Consider the following 24,188-nt stretch of genomic DNA (forward strand, 5'->3'; position numbering starts at 1 on the left):
TAAATACTGAAATTAAACTTACAAAACACCCAGTACTTGAGATGATGTACTTGACAAGAAGTGTCACCAGCTAAGCAAATCAACTTTGTCTATGACTCCTTTTATAGATTCAGTAGTAGTCTAAAAATAAGAATCGGTACATTTTTCTAACAGTTGGTATGTCATTTCTTCAAAAAAACTAATTATTATCACGCCACAGCAAATAAATTATTCACAGTTGTTGAATGGTTAGCCCGATTTAGATTAATTGGTTGATGCTAATCAGTATGACCCATACGTAGGGGCCTACTGCATGCCATTGGCGTCAATCCATTCCATTCCATTCCACAGTGAATTAAAAAGAAATTTAGTTAGATCCCTTTTGTCCAAAAGCTGCATCATTTATATAACTAGCTGTCAAATTTAATTTACCTCCTTCAGAGAATACCATAGTGACATAGTCCGTCGCCCATCAACGTGTTGACAAAAGAAAAGTTGCTCCATGTTTTATACATGAACGTTCAAATAAGATATTTTGCGTCTTGCAGGGAATATTGAGCATAGTGTTTAAGTTGGCTTGCACGGTTTGTGAATGGGTTTTCCTCATTATGCTGCCTGTATGCATTAAAAATCCGGATTTCAAGCGAATTAATTTGTCCAACAAGTGGCCCTCTAAAAGTATACTCCACACATACTGTCCATGCGTGTCTCTGTAACCGAAGGTAGAGACTAAAACACGGTTCAGGACTCGGCAGCGGACACCGGCCCGGAAAATATTTCAAAACGTGTATTGTTGGTACCTAGCACGATTTCAGCGTTTTTCGGGAATTCCCTGAAATTTCGGCGTTTTTCGGAAATTCCCTGAAATTTCAGCGTTTTTATTTCAGCGTTTCAGCGTTTCAGTGATTCAGCTTTTTCAGCGAAGTTCAGGAACCGTAACAGTTCCATTCAATTCTTTAGCAGCAGCGACATTGCAAAAAATAAAATTGAAAACTGGAAGTAATGGTAGGTATATTATCATTACATCATCTGCATCATTCAATTTGATGGCGTGAATCTGACTCAGCATTTCCATTCCAGATATAAACCTCAATTCAGAACGTGTTTGCGAATCTTCAAATGAATCGGAAACTGATGCATCACCCAAACTGCAATCAGATTCTTCAAACGACAGTGATTTGGAAACTGATGCAGCACCCGAACTGCAATCAGATTCTTCAAACGACAGTGATTCGGAAAATGATGCAGCACCCGAACTGCAATCAGATTCTTCAAACGACAGTGATTCGGAAACTGATGTGGCACCTGAAATAGCACCCGAACTGCAATTACATTCTTTCACCGAAAGTGAATCGGATTCCGAGTCAGACCTTGAATCTGAAACTGAGGAATCAGTTTCCGAAATTAGTGAAAATGGTAAAAATCGTCTGTTTACTATTAACATTGAATACAAAATGAGTTATGATTGAATTGATAATTACAATGAACCTTGGTTAATTCGTATTGCTTTGGATTGTCTTAATTGACATTGAATACAAAATGAGTAATGATTGAATTGATAATTACAATGAACCTTGGTTGATTTGTATTACTTTGGATTGTCTTAATTGGTGGTTTTAGGTAGACAATTTAAATATCTGTAAACTACGTTTTATATTAGCCGGGGTTGTCTGAAAACAAGTATTATGAAGTATTATGAAGTTATATGTATGAAGTCATGTATGAAGTGGATTATACGACCGCGGTTAAATGTAGGGTAAATGACTTTAATAAAGATTAGGCCAATTATTCTTTATCTTTTCTAGCTCCTTTGGTCAAAGGAATCAAAGACCTGCAAATCAGAAAAAAAATCGTGAAGGATACTTGTCCTCAAGAACTATGCACCAGTTCAACCGGGAAAGGACAGTGGATAGCGTGTGATAAATGCGGCCAATGGTATCACAAAAAATGTGTGAAGTTATCTGTTTCTTTATACAGACATTTAATCGAAATCGATGAGAAATGGAACCAACCTGTTGAATTAGTAAAGATATTGAAATAAATCCAACCTGTTGAATTAGTAAAGATATTGAAATAAATCCTACATACCATTATTATTCAATCATTTGTTATTTGCTTATGATAATTATTCCTTGGATTCACTTGATGTCCATTAGTTTATGCAGCAGACTCACCGGCAGAAAGGTATTGCAGCTGTACAGCGGTTCTGTTACATAGTATAATCATAATTTTATAGTCTATGTAACATTAAAAGGATTTTACATGGCGTAACAGATATTTCACTTTTAGTTACTGGGGTTTCACATGGTGTTACAGGGCGTTACAGCCTGTTACACCCTTGTTACAGGGTGTTACATAGCGTTACACATATTTCACTTTCAGTTACAGGGGTTTCACATGGTGTTACAGGGCGTTACAGCCTGTTACACCCTTGTTACAGGGTGTTACATAGCGTTACACATATTTCACTTTGACCAACAGGGGTTTCACAGATTTTTCACTTTTAGTTACACACATATTTCACTTATAGTTACAGGGGTTTCACATGGTGTTAAAGGGCGTTACAGCCTGTTACACCCTTGTTAAAAGGTGTTACATAGCGCTACACATATTTCACTTTGACTAACAGGGGTTTCACAGATTTTTCATTTTAGTTACTAGTGTTTCATAGCGTTACAGGTGTTACAGGGTGTTACAAATATTCACTTACGTTTCACTATGAAGAACAGGGATTACACTCATATTTCACTTTTTCCACATTGAGATAAAAGGTTATATTTTTTTTATATGCAATATCAGGGGCTGACTGCCCATCATATATAATGTTACAAGTTACATGTAACTCGACTAAAAGCTAAGCATTTTGTGGTCCCATTCTAAGCCACTCATGCCTCCTGATGGTATGCTTGGGACCACCCTTTCTTGCATGATTCGGGTGGTATCTGAATGAATACAATTCTCACAATTTAGTCTTGTCGTTGCAGCCAACTCATATTTTGAACTAGTTATCATTTCGAGAGGCGCAGTGGCCGAGTGGTTTAAGCCGCCGGTCACTGGTCTCGTCAATCCAGGGTTTATGGGTTCAAACCCTGGTGGCGACACTTCTCTGGTCTCTCCCCCATTGGGAAAAAGAAACATCGAACCCGCTTATAATGCCCTGCGCGGCGCTTAGCGGGTTGAGGGTGTTAATAAAAAAATCATTTCTAGTATGGACTGTATCGAGTTAGACCAGTTATCTAGCCTCCACGAGGTGACACAGACCCTTAAACGGCAGGTCTCGAAAGAAGTTTGTTCCACCCTTCACAGACAGGACAAGACCCTCGGCGAATTGAGAGCAAAGATGGGCAGACTTTATATCTCTGCCATAGAACAGTCGTTTGTGGAGGATCCTGGTCGCATAGTAACCGGTGCGGTAGTAACCGGTCTCAAGACGACAAAGACCCGACGTTTTCGGCCGAAGATGAGCGCGTTTGAGTACATCAGCCAGGAACTAGTGAACGCCCTGGCCGAATGTGGTGGCGACTCGTCACACATCTGGCCGAAACTTAAAGACTTGAAATAGAGGGCAGTCGAGGACCTACCAATCGTGTTGCTGGGAGACTCAATGTTTACGGGGCTAAAGGCCAGCGGCAGTCTGATTCCGTTTTGCCACCCTGGTGAACGACTCGGTGATTTGTTGGAGTACCTCCCACATGTATCCTTTAGGGCAAGTGCGATTGTGGTCACGCATTGTATGAACCATGCCAGTGATTATGACAGGACGACAGAGGAGTTTGCGGACGTTATGGCGCTACTCAAGGGCAAGCACCCTTGTCCCCCTTTTCCACCTACAGACCCCTGTCCCTCCTTGCTGGCGTGGTGACCACAATCGGGTAAACAACATCAACCGGGTTAACGTCTTCGCCCTCCGTGCCGGGTTCCAACAGGCCGACCATCCAGATATCCCGGATTCTGATTTTGTGGGGATCCACTACAAAAAGTCAGTCATGCACTATGTCTGTCGGGAAATAATCCATGTGGTAGATCGCGTCCGTCGAATGTGTTTCCTTCGGTACCTAACGATGGTTCACCTGGAGTCGCTTATTCTTTGTAATGATAGTGACAAAAAGCCATTCAGTCCAAATACTACCACGCGTGACCCCCCAGATGTAGCACACCCCATTGTGAACAGTTTCCGTTTTCTTTCGATTATATTTTTCAGCTTCCCAGGATGAGGAACAGTGGCAGAGGGGCAAGCCAAGTGCAGCGTCCATTGGCCGTATCTACCTTTTGATGGTATAGATATTTTTGGTTAGACGCTACACTTAGGTGCGCCCCGAAAACGAACCACAAACCATAAGTGGAGATCGAAAGCTGCATACATCATAATCACTGAGATGCAACCCGAATGCGAAACAACGACTACTAGGGTAAGGTGTCGTGTTAGATATCTGCTGTATCCAGAGCCGAGAAGTTTGGAGCTTAATATTGTAAAATAAGGACTATCATTGTTTAAATTTGTGTAGATATTTTGACTATACATTCCTGTTCAAATAGGAGTTTGAACAAGTTGAAGGGGGGGGGGGGGTGATGTGATGGAATATGTCTTCCGCGAGGTGGCGCTATGTACATGTGTATAGTGTAACTCGCTCTGGGAAATATGGTAAAAAAGCAGTAAAATAATATGATTTCAACGACGTGATTTGGCAGCTTTTTCCCTTGATACGACTCCGCCAAGTAAATTCAAACAGTCGTGTCGATACGATTTAGAGATGAGAGAGGGAAATTCAAAATGGCGCCGACTTCACAGCCCATCGATAACGACGACAATGGTAAGAACATTTCACCCGGGGTGCAGCCAAGATCGACTAGGTGTTGTGAACTCGAAGAAAGTGATCAGATGATCCAGTGTACTGTGTGTAAGTTATGGATACATTATATTTGTTCCAGACTGCCAAAATATCAACTTTTTAACCTTGTGTCTACACAAAGGAAATATCAATGTGCCGCCTGTACGGAGATACCATCTGCATTTGCTAACATCATGGTACATTCTACGCCACGCTCTTGTACTGTCTCAGACAACCCCAGATCAGGCCTCTCCGGGAAACAGTGATAGTGATTCTGTCTCGCCGAAGACTAGTTTCTCCACAATTAGCACCCAGACCGACATTGATATCGATAGTCTGACTGATTGCATCCTGAAATCCAACTCAGTGTTACAATCCACCGTGCGGGATACTGAGCAAAAACTCCTCGATAAGCTTACGCATGCAGGACTTGAGAACGAGAAGTTGAAACTCGAGCTAGCCAATAAGGAAATTGCTGAACTGAAAACGGGCATCTCGAAGCTGAAATCCGACAGTCGCTCGGAACGTATGAACAACCCCTGTTAAGCTGGTGCTGCCCTCTGTGGCATTTCCGGTTAATTTACATAAAGATTGGTGAGAGTTTGGGAAGCCATGTTGCTTTGGATAGTCCAGAGATCTTGTTAACGTTACGGTTTTGTAAAGACAGGAGCTTTAATGTGTCTGTAAGTAGGCTTAAGTTTATTTCTCTTGTAATTTTTAGCCGGGTCTTTTCTAAGATTTGTTTTTAACTCTTTTATAGAAACCTCGTTGCTCGTTTGTAAGGTTTATGATGTACTATTAATTCGGTTCAGTATCGTCGATGATTGACGATTTTAAGCAGATAAGAGTATAAGCTGTAAGATGTCTCCGGTCAAGCCGGTGGTTATGTGTTATCGAAGAAAGTTATGATGATGATGAACAAAAAAGAATCGAGCGTTTAACTCAGATCAAGCTCCTCCGTTTCGTTTATAAAGTTCCGGATTCGTAGTCAGCAGTCAGTGGTTTGCGGTGTAGCTTATAACCCCTGCACCAAATGTGACAAACTGCAAATGACCATCACGGAGATGACGGTTGAGCATACCAGCCAACATGGGAAGAACGCAGCTGAAATCTCGAAGTTGCAAGATGAAGTACTCTCTCGTGGCAACGAACTCCTTCAGAACAAAAAGCTCAGTGATGAAGTCTTCTTTGAACTTGTCACTTCCAAAAATTCGAACAAATCACACGTCCAAGAGTTGAACTCGTTACGTCGTCAAATTGGGTGCATTGAGGAGACCTGTGCGGCCTATCAGAGTGACTTACCTTAGTCAAGACAAACAATCTCGGAGCTCAGTGATGAGTGCCAGTCGCTTAAGTCGCACTGCGCAGCCTCTGCTGACTCATCCCCGTTTGAACCCGTGCCGACTCAGCGAAAACGTAAGGTGACTTCAACTCACGACAGCCGTGAACAACCTCAGTCCCGTAAACTGGCCGATGTTTTGATCCTCGGGAATTCTCACACTAGAAACCTTGTTGCAGAAAAAATGTTCCGTTATAAGAAATGTGATATTGTCTCTTTGCGCGATAAGACTATTAAAGGTGCTAACGATTACATTGCTAAGAGTAAGTGCCAAGCTAAAGTGATCGTTTTACACGTCGCTGATAACAGCCTGGATTCCCAGAGTGCAATTTCGTGTGTAAATGAAATGTCCGACCTTATCGATACCTGTAAACAGGCAGCTTCGGATGCAGATATCTGTGTATCTTTGCCGTTACCCAGAGACTCGACAACCTACATGGATAAATGCGCAATGTTCTTGGTGTCCGTGAAGAATTTCAGTAACGCGCCTCATATCATCTCGCATTCGCTGTCGCGTGACATGTTTAGTGACGATCGTGTCCGAATATGGTATCGCAGCTTTCGTAAGGGGGCTAAAAACCGTGTTGAACCCCCTACTTGGTTTGGAACCCGTGAACTACTCTGGCAGACCCAAATCTCGGCCTGACCGCAGGCAAACCTCCGACACTCGAGAAAGACGAACCGCGAAACGCGCTGCACACAAGGACAACGAGAGATCGCTCAGTGGCGAAAAGGCACAAAAGTCACATTTCCGAAACAAGCGACCAAACGTGCGAAACTCTGAAATACATCACACTTTGAAGCTTCTTTCGTCGTTTCTTCTACAACAGCAACAGTAGCGCAAGTACTAGTCTGAAACTTGCTTAAAAGCAGCTCGTGCGTGTACATACGTAGTGCATGCGTGTTCATGTATGTGTATGTATGTATATATATACATATGTATTTGCATATGAATGCGTAGGTTATATGCATTTGTGTGTGTGTATGTATGTGTATGTGTGCATGTATATGTATATGTACGTATATGTATTTTGTGTATGTATGTGTGTATATATGTACATGTATTTATATGTACATGCATGGCGTTTTCACATTCTGTAGTAAAGAAATTTTATTGTAGGCATCCCAGTATAGTGATGTACCTACCCATATTTTCAATTATATCTAATTTTAGATGGTATGTGCTTAAAAAAACAAAAAACTGCTCAACTGTTTACCGTATTAACCCGCACGACATTTTATATCTTTTTCTTCCATTGATGCATAATAATGTATCAATATCTTGCTGGAACATCGATGGCATGTTTAGAAGGATCGGTGGTCAGCGTACCTGTAAACTGGAAGACCCTGTTTTTATCAATACTGTTAAAAACCTAGACATAATTGGCTTAGTAGAGACTCACTGTAGTCCAAATGATACTTTCGCAAGTCTACCCGGTTTTATAACCATCTCTAAATGTCGTAAAAAAGCTATAAATGCTACACGATTCTATGGTGGAATATCAGTATGTATCAAAAAGAATATTCGTCAGGGCATCAAAATCCTAGAATCAAATAGTACCGAAATCTTCTTGGTTAAATTACTAAAGGATTTCTTTCAACTTGATTACGATTTATATGTTTCTTTCATCTATGTTAGTAACTCTGCATTTGGCAAAAAGAATGAGAATGTCTTCGACTTGCTTGAGAATGACATTGCCAAGTATTCCAAACTTGGAAACTGTATGGTATATGGTGATTTCAATGCGCGTACAGATATACAGCCTGATTTTTGTCTAGATGATGCTTCCCCACTAAGCACATCTCTTCCCAATTATATATCAGATAATTGCGTTCCCAGACAGAATCGCCATTTACGTCCATTTGATGAACGTGGGCTACAGCTATTGTCGCTATGTAAAGCTACCGGGCTTCGGATTTTAAATGGTCGCACTCTCGGTGATCATCCTGGACATTTTACGTGGGGTCTCCTAGCGTTATTGACTATGTACTTTGCCCTTTTGGCATGGTTAATGACATAGACTTACTATTTGTACATTCCCCAACAGATATGTCGATTCACTGTTTGGTTACAACTGTAATTAAAACTGGTCTCTTTCATAAAACTGAAACTAGATGCTATCACCCTTTGGATCCACTACCTAAATATATTTGGAGGGAAGGTGACTGTGAAAAGTATCGATTTGCACTTCACAGCCTCACGCTCATCTCTAAACTGTCAGATATAGTTACTGACAACAAAGACGAAGCTGAAACTATTAATGATATCACAACATTGCTTATTACCGCTGCTGATATTGCTAAGATAAAATGTACACCTCGTACCTCCAAACTTACCAAGAATCCACAACTCAAAACTCGGAGCAAGAAATGGTTCGACTCAGATTGTGCAACCCTCAGAAAAGACCTTAGGGAAATTGGTAATAAACTTCATAAAAATCCATTTAATCTTACCTTGCTGGCTGATTTTAAAAAGAAACGCAAACTCTATAAGAAATTTTTATATAAAACGAGACAAGTTTTCAAGTCAAATATCCTAGAACAGATGGAGAATCTATGTAACCGTAACCCTAAAAGTTTCTGGTCGTTGTTCAATGAACTGAAAAACTTAAACAGTTGTAAGACCACTTGTAATGTAACCGCCACCCAATGGGTTGAACATTTCACCTCATTAGTCAACAGTTCTGTACCAAGCTTACATAAGGTACCTGATGAAGAAATCGAAAACTTTATAACTAAAACCAGGGGCAAAATTTTCTATGAAACTAATTTTTCTATAACTGAATCGGAGATCTCGCAGAGTATTTGCAAACTTAAGAGTGGTAAAGCTAGTGGCACTGACCCTGTATTAAATGAAATGCTGAAAGCCGGAAACTACATTCTTTTGCCAGCACTTAAGAAAGCGTTTAATAAAATCCTTTATAGCGGAAAATTCCCTGCTGCTTGGAGATGCAATACTTTAACCCCTTTACATAAAAAAGGTGATGCCTCAAACCCTGAAAATTATAGGGGTATAGCAGTTGGGAGCAATATTGCTAAACTTTTTTGTACTATATTGTATAACAGATTATCAGTGTTTGTAGAAAAAAACAACCTTATACCAAACTGTCAGATTGGTTTCAAGAAAGGTGCTCGTACTTCAGATCATATACTTACTCTAAAAACAATAATTGATAAATATGTTAACAAACTTTGCAGAACTAATGTATATTGTTGTTTCGTTGATTTCAAGTCAGCATTTGACTCTATCCCTAGGAGAGCTTTAATTTTTAAGCTCCTCAATATGGGTATCGACGGTAATATGTTATCAGTTATTGAAAGTATGTACTCGGAGGTGAAATATGCTGTAAAACTACAGGAAGGTATAACCTCTAGCTTCTCTTCGAAAGTAGGAGTAAAACAAGGTTGTGTGTTAAGTCCGTTACTCTTCAACCTTTTTATATCAGATTTGCCCAAAATTTTTAACGATAGCTGTCAACCTGTTATGTTGTACAATAACCCCATCAGCTGTCTTCTTTATGCAGATGATCTAGTTATTATATCAAAATCCAAAGTAGGTTTACAAAATGCACTAGATAACCTTGGAACTTACTGTGGAAAATGGCAACTAACAGTTAATCTTTCAAAAACGAAAGTGATCATTTTTAATATGCATGGACGTAAGATAGACAATCACGTCTTCAAATATGAAAATACACCTATCGAAGTAGTCGACAATTACTGCTACCTTGGAATAATTTTCACTGCCAAGGGTAATTTTAAGAAGGCGTGTGATCACCTAACTGACCAAGCCCGTAAGGCACTTTTTAAGATTAAAACTTTTGACCTGAGAGATAATGTTGTCATGGCTTTGAAACTGTTCAATATCTCTGTGGTACCAATTCTAACGTACTGCTGTGAAGTTTGGGGTCCCTTCTACACTGAGAAGGTCAATGATACAAATTTTATGTCTATTTGCAATACTTTACCAGCCGAGAAAATTAATGTAAACTTTTGTAAATATTTGTTAGGTGTGCATAAGAATGCTACCAACGCAGCAATTATGGGTGAGCTCGGGCAATACCCTATTCTCATCCCTGTCATTTATCTTAGCTCAAAATTTTGGTTTCGAGTGTATTCGTCTGACATCAATTCCCTGGTTAGGAAGTCGTATTTGGACTGCCTTTCCTCTATACATTTATCACCTAACTGTTATAACTGGGGATTAGCAATGAAGAAATTGATGTTGAATTTTGGCTTCAGTGAAACCTGGGAGAATCAAGGCTCAATTAATTTTTGTAAAACCGCTCGTGAACTCAAATTATACACCCAGGCTTTATATAAATATAATTGGACGTCCTTTGTGTTCTCCAATGATCTCGGTAGGGAGAAATCTAAATTAAGAACGTAAAAACGTTTCAAATATAATTTCTCCCTCGAAAGGTATCATTTATATATAAAAAAATTTCATAAACACAAGGTTCTTGCTAGGTTACGAACAAGCGCACACCAACTAAGAATAGAAGCTGACAGATATAAAAAGCCTTTTGTTCCTGCTAAGGACAGAATTTGTAGGTTATGTGATTCGGCCCAAATTGAGGATGAGCAACATTTCATCCTCCAATGTCAACTATATGACACCGAAGGGAAAAACTTTTTGAATTCGCTCCGATTAATTATGCCCATCGACAATTTTTCCGAGGATGAACTTTTTATTCTCCTGATGTCCTATGGTAACGACTTTGAGATCTGTAACCTTTTCTGTAACTATACACAACAAATAACAGACAAAAGAAACGGGTTTTTTTGTTAGATATGCCTGGGAGGTGGGAGTGAACCCTCAACTTGGTTTTTCACTCCCACCTCCCGGGTAGTATACATATGCTTCCTCCAGTTTTCTCATGATGGAGCCCCGGAGTGTGTCCTCTAAATCATGCTTGTTCCGCAAATGTGTTATCCTGTCTATTTTAAATTGTAATTTTCTACTCTGTAAAATTAATTGTCCTTTTTCTCCTTTATTGCATTATATACTTGTATGTTTTACTGTAAAACTTTTAAGTTGTAATAAAGTATTGAATTGAATTGAATTGTCATCAGTCTTCTATGTTGTAACTTGAGGGTGCTGCTCTCTCTCTCTTGATAAGTACAGAACAATAGGTGATTGTGTTAATATCTTTTGTCCGCCTTTTTACTGGTTTTTGGGCTCTCGGAATCGATGTTTGGAGGATACTTCTACTGTAGGACGGAGAATAGGACCTCGTTACATACAGATACATAAGAGCTCAGTTTTATAGACTGGTATTAACTTTAAGCCAGGGGCAAACTCAATTGACAATGAATTTAGTTAGCCCCCGGGTAAAAGTTGATACCAGTCTATAAAACTGGCCCAGGATATTAAGTATCAATTGCTCATGGCATACAAATTAGTATTTCACAAGGGTGAAAACAAAATAATTTATAAAATGATGATTAAGAGAGAAACTACGAATATACCAAAAGTAGAATGAGGGTACATTAAGTACTATTTGTAACGATAAATGCATTGTACCTTTCTATCGACTCATGCTTTCACGACGTTGCATTAAATATGACGCTCCACTTTCAATATCAATCTTGTTAAAAATTGGATAAGTGAGTTCATGCGTATCCTTTGAATATCCAGAAAAACCTCCACTTTCAATAAAGAATATTAACTGATGACTGATATTTCATCGTCACATTCAGTATCACAGAATGTGAGGAATCGACATATGCAGCCAGATCTAAAATTACATTGCAGATTTGAGTACAGCTGCGATTGCAGTGCGCGTCCAGTAATGATTAGTAATAGGGGTAATGGGCTTTCAGATCAAAGGTCGAAGGGTCGAGCTCGTAAAAAAATGAAAATAATAATTTACAGTTGAATTAGTCGCGCACACTCCTAATTCAACTGTAAATTATTGTTATTTTCATTTTTTACTCACTCGCCCCTTCAACCTTTAACCTGAAAGCCCATTACCCCTATTACTATTAAAATATTCATATATATATATATATATATAAACATAATTTACATGAATAACATTTAAATTGATAGATTATTCAATATAATGGTGTAAACTCTTACAGAATAGATATATAGATATATCTACAACATTATTTCAATATTTATATTTGTATGAGTTAGATTTTAAACATTAAAAGTGTTAGTAAAGTGTGATTGAAATAATACATGATATAAATCATTGAACTTCATAAATCAATTTTAATGAAAAATTTAGTATTAAAATGGGAGGAAATAAGTACTACTGCCCAACATGTAATATCAATATAGATAAATCCCAAAAAGCAAGGCACAATAAAACTAAAACACATTTAGAGAATAAATTGAAACTAGAAGATGAAGATGATATATTAGAAACTAAATTAGATGAATTAAAGAATGAAAAAGAAACATACAAATGTGATACATGTAATCAATCATTCAGTGATAAAAGATATTATAATGAACATTTAAAATCTAAAAGTCATATTAGAAATAAGAATAATGATATTTTAGGTGAAGATTATTTTGATAAAGATAATGATAAGAAACAGAAGACAATTAAAAGCATAAAAAATAAATTAAACAATAAAAGACCATACATGGAAGATGTAAGAAATTATATTAATTCATTAGATAAAAAAAAGATATAGAGATAACCGAAGCATTTAAAAGTGATATTGGCCCAGCAGCTATCGAGTTTAAATTTCATAAAGGAAAAACATTAGAAGAAAATAAAAAACATTTAGAAAATATGAAAGAAATAATAAAAATAATAACTGATGTTGAATATCCTAAAATAAGTATATCTTCTAAAGTTAAATTCATAAAATCTGAAGATAAACTTATATATAATATAAATTCTCATTCACAACATATTATATCTAAACAACATATAGATGATAAATTAGATAAATGTTATAATGAAGTAAAAACTAAAATAGACGAGAAATATTTTGAAGGATCTGGTTTAATATTTGATGAAATAATATTTATGACTTCACATGTTTATAACACAAAATATAATAAGTTAACTAAATCAAAACCAATAGATGAAAATAATGTATCATATTATAAAGAACCAGATATTGAAGCATCGAGTTATATTAAACTACCATTTAAAACTAATGCTGTAATAAATGTACAAAATTTTGATGATAAATGTTTTCTATGGGCTATAATAAGTTGTTGACATCCTGCAACTTATAATATTTGTAGATTAACTCATTATAAACCATTTGAAAATAATTATAAGATAGATAAGTATCCTGTTATAATTGAAAACATCCCAAAAATAGAAAGAGATAATAATATAAAGATAAATGTATTTGATTTAATCAAATTACCAAATACAAAAGGTAACAACATAAAACATTATACATTAGAACCTTTATATCTATCAAAAGATTATGATTCAAACGATGTTATAGATATACTATATTATGAGAATCATTATATGTGGATTAAACAAATCGATTTATTTTTTAAATCAGAAAATGATCACCATAAAATATATCTATGTAGAAAATGTTTACATAAATTCAGTAATCAAAGTACATTATTAAATCATAAACAATTATGTGAAAATCATGATTATTGTAAATTAGTTTTACCAAATGAAAAGGATAAAATATTAGAATTCAAAAAATATGATTACAAAAATAAAGTACCATTTGTAATATATGGAGATTTTGAATCATTAAATAAAGAATTAACTGATCAAGATAGAAAAGAAATATATTATAAAAGAAAGAAATTAAATTCTAATGACAATGATTTTTCAGATGAACCACCAAAAACAAATACCATTAAAAAGATTCATCAATATTAAATCTGATTATCCAGAACTTATTGAAAGTGAATATTATGATTATAGAAATGAAAATGTTATCAATAATTTTTGTGACTTATTAATTGAATATGAAATAAGATTTAGTAAATTATTGAATACAAATATAGAAATTATAATGACAGAAGAAGATAAAGAAGAATTTGCGTTTGCAGATAAATGTTATTATTGTGAAAAGATATTTAATTATAAAGATAAAAAAGTAAGAGACCATGATCATTTGAACGGAAAGTTTAGAGGCGCTGCACATGAGAATTGTAACTTACAAGCTAAGAAAATTAACTTTGTACCAGTTATATTTCATAATCTATCAGGATATGATGCACATTTATTCATTAAACAGTTATGTCATAAAATAGAAGAAATTAATAATGAAATAGAAAGATTAAATTCAAATAGATCAAAAGATAAAATACCAACTTATAAATTTAGAATGTTAGCTAAAACATCTGAGAATTATATATCATTCCAATTTGGATGTCTAAGATTTATAGATTCATATAGATTTTTAAATAGTTCATTAGATAACTTATCAAAATCATTAGTTGATGATGAATTAAAGATATTGAAACAACACTATCCAAATAATGATGATTTTCAATTAATGAGATATAAAGGAGCAATTCCATATTCATTTTATAATTCACATAATGATTTCAATATAACTGAATTATTGAAAGAACAATTCTATGATGAATTAAAAAATGAATATGTTAAAGATGAAGTATATAATAGAACATTGAATATTTGGAATAATTTTAGAATGAAAAATCATGGACAATTAGTAGATTTATATCTAAAATCAGATGTATTATTATTAACCGATATATTCGAAAAGTTAAGAGATGTAAACCTAAAATATTTCAATATTGATCCTTGTCATTGTTATTCTAGCCCAGGTTTAACATGGGATTGTGGATTAAAATTTACAGATATAAAAATGGATTTGTTAACAAATATAGATCAATTATTATTATTTGAAAAATCTATAAGAGGAGGAGTTTCAGGTGTATTAGGCGATAGATATTTCAATGTAAATGATAACCCTGGATATAAGTTATTATATATAGATGCAAATAATTTGTATGGTTGGGCAATGATGGAACCACAACCTTATGGAGTATTTGAAATAAGTGAAGTTTTACAGAGTGAAAATAATGATAAATTTGATTGGAAGAAAAGAATTCTAGATATTGCAGATAAGTCAGATACTGGTTACTTCTTTGTTGTAGATTTAGAATATCCTGAACATATTAAATTTAAATCTAGAAATCTAGCTTACTGTCCCGAACATAAAACTGTAACTCATGAAGAATTATCAAATTACCAAAAAAGAATTAAACCCGAAAAGCATATTCATACAGGAAAGTTAATGGTAACTCAAGAAGATAAATATAATTATGTAGTACATTATAGAATGTTAAAGTTTTATCTAAAACAAGGACTGATCCTAAAAAAGTACATAGATATTTTTCATTTAGTCAATCTAAATGGTTAGAAAAATATATAGATTTTAACACCAAACAGAGAACTGAAGCTAAAACTGATTTCGAGAAAGATTTCTTCAAGTTAATGAATAATGCATTCTATGGTAAGACTTGTGAAAATATTAGAAATAGAAATGATATTGAGTTAGTTAGTAATGGTAAAAGAATTAGACATTTACAATCATATCCTAAGTTCATTGGTAACAGAATATTTGATGAAAATTTAGCCGCAGTTAAGATGAGAAGAACATCAATGAAATTTAATAAACCAATCTATGTTGGCGCTTCAGTTTTAGAATTATCAAAATTACTAATGTATGAATTCTATTATAATGTATTACAACCACCTTTTGGAGAAAAACATATAGAAATACTATATTTTGATACCGATTCTTACATATTAAAGATAAAAACTGATAACATAACTGATGATTTAAAAACATTAAAACATCATTTTGATTTTAGTTATTATCCTAAAAATCATGAATTGTTTAGCAATGATAATAAAAAAGTTCCTGGTAAATTCAAAGATGAATTAGGTGGTGAAGAAATGATTGAATTCATTGGTATTAGATCTAAAATGTATTCATATAAAACTAAAGAACATGAAGCTAAAAAGTTAAAAGGAATAACCAAAAGTGTAGTTGAAAAGAATATTCATTTCAAAGATTACATCAATTGTATATTCAATGAAGAAGTTAGAAAACATAAGATGAGATGTTTAAGATCTGAAGATCATGAAATGTTTATTGAAGAAATTGAAAAGATAAGTCTAAACCCATTTGATGATAAAAGATACATTTTAGATGATGGAATTCATACAGTTGACTATGGTTGGAATTTAGATGAATACTTAAAATTTAAAAGAGAAGAAACCAAAGAGAACGAGATAATGAAAAGAATTCTAACGTGTTAATCAAATTTTAATAAAAATATATATTATAAATGGAGAGTAAACAAACACACAGTGAGAACAACAAATTATTTCTAGATAGAATTAAAGATATAACAAATGTAAAATCTGTAGATTATAAATTCAAAAAGTTAACAGAATTAACAATTCATAAGAAATATCTAATTACAAATATTGATACAGTTACTAATAACTATGGAGATAAATTAGTTATACACTTAGAATATGAAGGATTAAAAGGAAATACATATAAATTCAGAACATATTTACCGGATAGATTCCATAGATTATCAAGTGAAGATCTAGAAGAATTATGTTCTGGTGATTTCTATTTCGTATACAAAGGCAAGAATGAAAAGGGGCATCATGAAATAGATTTCGAATAAGAAAATATGTAAAATAAATGGCGGAATTAAAAGAATACAGAATATTTGTTGATTCAAGAAAACTTACTAATTATAAATCTCATAATTTACTAGTTCAATTAGATAGAGAATTTAAGAATTGCGTAGATTTAAAATTAGTTAATATAAGTTTATGTAATTCTTTTTATAATATATCGGATAAAACTTTTGAACATAGAGGTTTTATGATTTATATGAGAAATAAAGATAAATGGTTTCATATATTTTTAAAACCAGGATTATATAATTTAGAATCATTAGCGCAGGAAATTAATAGAAGAGCTCGGTTGAAAATCGGGGGCACTTCTGTATTTGAAATTAAATTTAATAAAATTGCATTGATAGTACTAATAAAATTAGAACAAAGATATCTAATTAACAACATAAATTTATGGTAAACAAACCACTGGCTAAAATGTTAGGAATTAAACCGCTTACAGTTACTGGAAACGCAGAAGGCAGCTCAAATATAATACCTTTTACACACTTTTATATTTATTGCAATTTAATCGAGCCTACAAAAACTTTCGAAGCAACTAAAGAAACAATTTGTAGTTCTAGTATACTAAATATTTTACCGCTAAAAAATGTTAAACAATTTGGAACTCAAATAAATTATAATTTAACTGAATGTGATTTCAAACCTTGTATTCCACATTTCAATAATTTTAAATTAGAAATAAGAAATCATAATGGTTATTTAATTGATTTGAATAACTTTCCTGTGATATATGAGTTAGTTATAAGATGTAGAGAGTAATTTTTTCACTATATAAATCAATATAACTGTTGGACCGAGTATATGTTTTGGGTTTGATTTTAAACATGAGAAAGAAATGAAATTTAACGTTAATGATGTAATTACACATATTAAAAATATTGCATTTTCTAATGAAACAACATTTGAGTATAAAACAACAATAGATAAAGAAACTTTAAATGTAGAAAAGATTACTAATTTAATTAGAGAATCTTTAAGATTTAATGAATTAGATGAAGATTTTATCATCGATGATGTTAAAAAAATAATAATTGAAATATATACAAATGAATCTAGTAATGAAATAAATGTTGAATTAATCATAAATAAGTTAACTAAATATTTTGATGATAGTAATTTTTTGATAAATAAATGAGTGATAATAAGTGGATAATAATTGGATTATATAATGAAGCATTACTATCAGTTGGAACTGTTGGTTATTCAATGGTATTAAAAAAAGTATTCAAAATGGGAAGTATTAATGTTGATAGATTTGATATAAATGATATTTTAAAATTAACATTAGCAGTTACTTTATCTAATTTAACTATTGATTATTTGGAAAAGCAAAAATATATTCCTCCCATATAAATGCATAATTTTTTTGCTAAATAAATGGCTTCTGCAATTATAACTATTATAGGATCGGCAATTGTTAACGCTTTAGCATTTACTGGTGCATTTATTTATTTAAGCATATTGATAAAAATAGTTCATTAGGAGAACAAAGAAGACATAACTTAGAATTAGAGAAATACAATAAAGCAGCGGAAGAATATAGAGAAAAACGACGAAACTATATGGATTACATCAATAAAGAATTATATGATCAGAAGATTTCACATAGAGATTTTCAATCAGTTGATGATGCAATGAGTTTATATAACGCAGTAACAAATAAAGAAAAATTACATCTATACAAACCTAAATTATCAGATTATTATACCCCAAGTAATGAGCAGAAGAAATATGAAATAATATGGATTTTAGGCGGAACTGTTATTGTTATATTTGTAGCATATAAATTTACTAATTAGTAATTTTTTTTCTAAATAAATGGAAGATAAAGTTGATAATATTGATATTATTCCTCATGATATAAATAAAACAAAATTAAAAACATATTTAGAAAAACAAATATTAGAATTTGAAAGTGACTTAAAGATAAAAAAGAAAAAAATATTTAAAAAGTAAAATTATATATTATCTTATTATCAGTGGTTCAGTTACAATTAGTTCTGTAATAACATTTCTAGCAATATTCAGTCCATTAACACCTTTAGCTATATCAATTGGTGTATTAGGATTAAGTTCAAGTGTATTAACTGGTATAAGTTCAAAATTAAATATAAAAAGTAATAAAGAAAAAATTAAAACTAATATAAAAGAAATTAATAAATTGAAGAATACACTAGATTATATAATAAGTTTAAATGGTCATATAACAGTTGAAGAACAAGATAAATTATTAAAAGAATTAATAAATTATTAATTTTTTAATTAAATAAATGGTAGATAGTTTTCCAAAAGCTTTCCAATATAATAAAGCAATTAAATATAATATTCCAGCATTAGATTTTAATAAAGATATTACATATAGAAATGAAGTTTTAGATTCATTAACTAATTTAGAAATTTATGTTACTGAAACTAATAATTTTAATGCAAAGATGGAAAATATATTTCATGTATATTTAATTAATATTAAAAAATTGAAAGATGAAAAACAATGGTTATTAAAATCTAATATGAAGTATTGGCAGAACCAATTAAATTTTGCTGTTTATTGTGCAACAACAGGTTGTGGAATTAGTTGGAATGATTATTTGAATAATTCTAAATATAAATTAATTCAAAGTTTATTTAGATTTCATACATACTTTCAAATCAGAATAATATTAAATGAATTAGAGTGCGCTTTACCAGGATCTAGGTATTTTAAAGAATTAGATAATAATTTTAATTTATCAAAGTTTTATAAAATTTGTAATGAATTTAATATAGATATAAATAATTCTGATTTTAGAACAAAAATTGGAACAATAAGATCACTTCCTTGCCCTAAAAAGATTGCAGAATATTGTGCACTTCCCATACCATCTAATAGTTTGTATAATATCTATAGTAATAAATTAGGTTATGGTAAAATAGAAACTAAGGATTTAGAAACATTAAATTTCAATAAATTACCGACATTTTATGATAATTTAAAACAAGAAAACAATAATGGTTGGGTTTATTTCATTTTAGAAAATAATGAAGGTTTTACAAAATCAGGTATACAAAGAATAAATCAATCTATTAGAACTTATTTGATATGTATTTTAGGTGCGCAAGTTGAAACAAGATCCCCAATAATTGGAAATTTAAACACATCATTTGATACACAGAAACAATTCAAAGTATTATTTGAAGATTCAATTCATAATGATAAAAATAGATCGATTCCAGAAAACATTGTAAGATATCAAAATTATTTAGATAAATCTCATCTAAGACTAAATTATTGTATAGGCCCTAATCTATTTATTATTTCTAATAATTTAGTATTAAAGATGGGAAACATAATTGGTTATAATAATCTAATTAAAACTGCAACAATAAATAATTCATTTGGATTAAATGATATAAATTAAAAGATTATTACTGCTCCAAAATTAATGGAAGGTGAAAAAAATTAAAAACACATTCAATCAACAGAAACAAAAACTAATAATATTAAATTAAATAATGATTCTAAAATAAAAGATTACAATACATCAGAAAATATTAAAACTGATATTATTCAACATGATATAATGGAACTAAATGATGATAATAAATCCCATGAAAATACTAAATTAGCTTTAACTTGTATAGGAATTGTAATCGGAGGAATATTATATTTTAAATTTTAATTTTGTATTATGTAAATGGCAGAAGGTGGAGAAGATTATGAAATGGAAGGCATGGGAAATAATATTGAAGGATATATTGATGATGATTATAATGATGCAGAATCTAATATTGATGATGGTAATGAATCAGCATATAATTCTAATTTAGCAGATATTGGTTCTAAAGCCCCATCAACAGATGAATTTGATAGAAGAACTAGGTCGAGAATACCTCCTGAAAATTTAAATCAAGGTTTAGAAAGAGAAAATTTTGAAAATTATGAATGTATGTATGATTTTCAACGTGTATTTAAAGATTCTGGATATAGTATAAACAATAGAGGCGCCAGACTTTTAGTACAAGATTTAAAGTTTTTAGATGGTGAATATTATTATAGTTTGAAAGATAAATCGGATTATTATATTAATATCTCAAATAAAAATCAAGACAAAATAATAGCAAAACCAACTTTGCTTAAGTCTGACTCATTACTATCTAGAATTAAGAGAATAAGAAATAGTAATGAAATAGAAGATGTAACACAAGAAAAAATAAATTAAAAAAAAAGAGTTTTTAAAAAAAGAATTAATGAATTATTTGAAACAATCAAAGATAATCCAGAAACAGAAACAACTTCTGAACAGAATAAAACTTCCAAAACTAGTAAACTTAAATCAAATAAAGTTCCAATTGAAAAACTTTTACCGAATGGATTAATTGATGCAACAGATCAACAATTAGAAGATTTAAATGATATATTTTCCGATGAAACAATTAGAGAAATTATTAGTATAAGAAATGAAGCTGATAAAATTGCGCATGATAAAAGTATAAGAGATTAAAAAATTAGAACTTTAGAAGATGAATTATTTAAATCAAGAAAAGAATCGGAACAACTAAAATTAGATAGAGATAATAAAGTTATTGAAGAAATCGAATTTAAAAAAAGAAATGCGTATTTAGAAAAAGAAAAAGATGATTTAGAATATAACATAGAATTACAAAAAGAAGAAATTAGATTATTATCAAAATCATATGATTATAATATTAATAGATTAAAAGTTATTTTTAAAGATTTGTTGATAAAACCAAATTCTGACATATCACTAAAAGATAGAATAAGATTATTATTTAAGTTAGAAGGAATAACAATTCTTTCAATTCTAACAGCTGTAACTATGTTATTTACAACAATTGGTTTAGCTATATCAAATGCTTTGAAATCTACTCCTACTCCCAATAAACCAGATAAACCCCCGAATGAAAATAATTCTATACAAGATAAAGTTAAAGAAATTAGCAAAATATTTATGGGAACTATCTAAAAAATCTGCTGCAGCATTACCAGAAATTATTGCATCAATTGTTGGTTTTATATTGAAATCTGCAGGAAACATTATTAACTTTGCTGCTGAACATATTATTTTATTTTTAATTACAGTTGTAAGTGCAATTATTTTTGGGTTAGTAAATATGATATCAAAAAATATCAAGTAAACATGATGAAAAATAAATAATTAATTTTTTTGTTAAATAAATGAGTGGGAGTTATATCAATCCTTCTAAGAATCATAGAATATCTAATGCTATTAAAGCAAAAAGATCACATCATATAATTACTCATAACCCTTCTAATATTAATCCCGATGAAACTTTATATTTTAGAATTCCGAGATTAACACAAAATACTTTTTATGTTCCAAATAGTATTTATTTATCAGCCGATATAAAAGTAATCGGTAATAATAATAATTATGTTGTTGATAATGTTGGAAGATATTTGATTAAAAAATTAACTATGAAGATTGGACCAGAAACAGTTTTCTCATTAGACGATTATAATTTATTTATGCATTATAAAGATTTATGGTTAACTAAAGAAAATAGAAATAATATGATATTTCAAGGAATCCAATCAGAAAACCAAAATAAATTAAGATCAGAAGCTAATAGAGCAATATTAACTAATGCTGTAGATAAATTGATAAAAAGTATATATGGAAGCAAATATAAAATTCCATTAGACTTTGAATTGATAAATAACAATGCGCCTTTATATAAATACGCAATTCAAGAAGACGTTATATTCGAAATAACATTTGCTCCTGTAAATGAAATTGTAATATCTAGCGTTAATAAAGATATGAGTTATAAATTATCGAATATATGTTTAGAATATGATACAGTAACTGATGAAAATATTGCAAGTATAATTCAAACTAAATACAATCAAGGATTTTCATTATTATATGATTATATTGATAAATTTAAAACTGTAACTATAAATGCAAATGATGAAATAATTAATGAGAATATTAACTTACCAAGAAGATCTATTAAAGGTATATTAATATTTTTTAACATTGCAGCATATACTAATGGCGCAATAAATGTTGATAATTATTATAATCCTGAAATAACAAAAGTAGAAATAACTATCGAAGGAATAGCAAATAAAATATTTTGTCAAGGAATGAGAATGATTGATCAATGGCCAGAAATTAGAAAACATTTTATGAATGTAAAGGTAAAATCATCTGAAAATTGTAATATTAATCAAATTGATTATTATACCGGTAATAAATATGCATTATGGTTAGATTTTAGAACAACAGAGGATAATTCATTACATGGTTCTGGGAAAAAATTACAAAACACTAAAGATGGAATACAATTATTCATGACAAAGAATAAAGGAATCAAAAATTTCAAAATGCACATTTATATTATATCTGACGCGCAATTAAATATTGTAAATTCTCAATTAAATAGTGTTATGTATTAAAATTTTAACTTTAATACAAATTTATATAATAAATGGAAGGAGGTAAAGTATATAAACATATTCATATAAACATCGATACACATGAAAATAATGATGGTTTATATTATGTAATACCTTGTAATATAGCTTTGATATTTGATCCTATTTTCAAAATTTATAAAACTAAACTAATAGAAATCGATAATAATAAAAGTGGTGTTGTTGATAATTTAAGTAATGTAATTGATAATAATGTAATACCTTCTACATCTAATAATGTAATACCTTCTACATCTAATACTGTAATACCTTCTACATCTAATAATGTAATACCTTCTACATCTAATAATGTAATACCCTCTACATCTAATAATGTAATACCTTCTACATCAAATAATGAAATAATATTAAATGTTAGTGAAAATAGAAATTATTGTGGATATTGTAAAAGTGAATTTTCAAACGCTACATCAAATTGGAATAAACATATGAATACAAGGGTACATATAAATAATGTTATAGAACGTGTTGGTTTAAAAGAATTTATAGAACACCCATTTAGATATGTTACAAAGTTTGTTTCAAATCAAAAAGTAAATGGTGAAAAAATATATGAAGATTTATTATTAGCAACACCTAATAAAGATGAATTAGATCTAACCGATGCTAATGAAATATTAGGATCAAACACTGTAAATGAAATATTAGGAGCAAACACTAATAAAGATTCTATGAAACATAAAGTAGAAAATAATGATAAATTTGATTGGATGAATAAGCATAACAATGAAACAACTTTTGATGATGCGGTATAAAAGGTGAAAAATAAGTATAGAAATAATAGAGAATTTGAAGAAGAAAATTTGGTAGAGAATTTGAATAAATTGTTAGCGAAATAATTGATAGTGAAAGTGATTAAGATATTAATTATATTTAACTCAAAAAGTAATAAAGGTTGAAAATTGTATAAAATAATAGTAAAT

At 31.3% G+C, this 24,188-nt stretch overlaps 1 protein-coding gene across 1 annotated transcript in view; it reads right to left on the reverse strand.

Moving 5' to 3' along the window:
* Positions 1-1,068: 1,068 nt before the first annotated feature.
* Positions 1,069-24,188, reverse strand: part of LOC141904345 (uncharacterized) — a 39,855-nt gene continuing 16,735 nt past the window's right edge. The window contains exon 11 of the mRNA XM_074792931.1: positions 1,069-1,284. Coding sequence (XP_074649032.1) covers positions 1,069-1,284 — 216 coding nt within the window. The remainder of the gene's footprint in view (positions 1,285-24,188) is intronic.

Source organism: Tubulanus polymorphus, chromosome 4 (assembly GCF_964204645.1).
Source record: "Tubulanus polymorphus chromosome 4, tnTubPoly1.2, whole genome shotgun sequence".
NCBI classification, from domain to species: domain Eukaryota; kingdom Metazoa; phylum Nemertea; class Palaeonemertea; order Tubulaniformes; family Tubulanidae; genus Tubulanus; species Tubulanus polymorphus.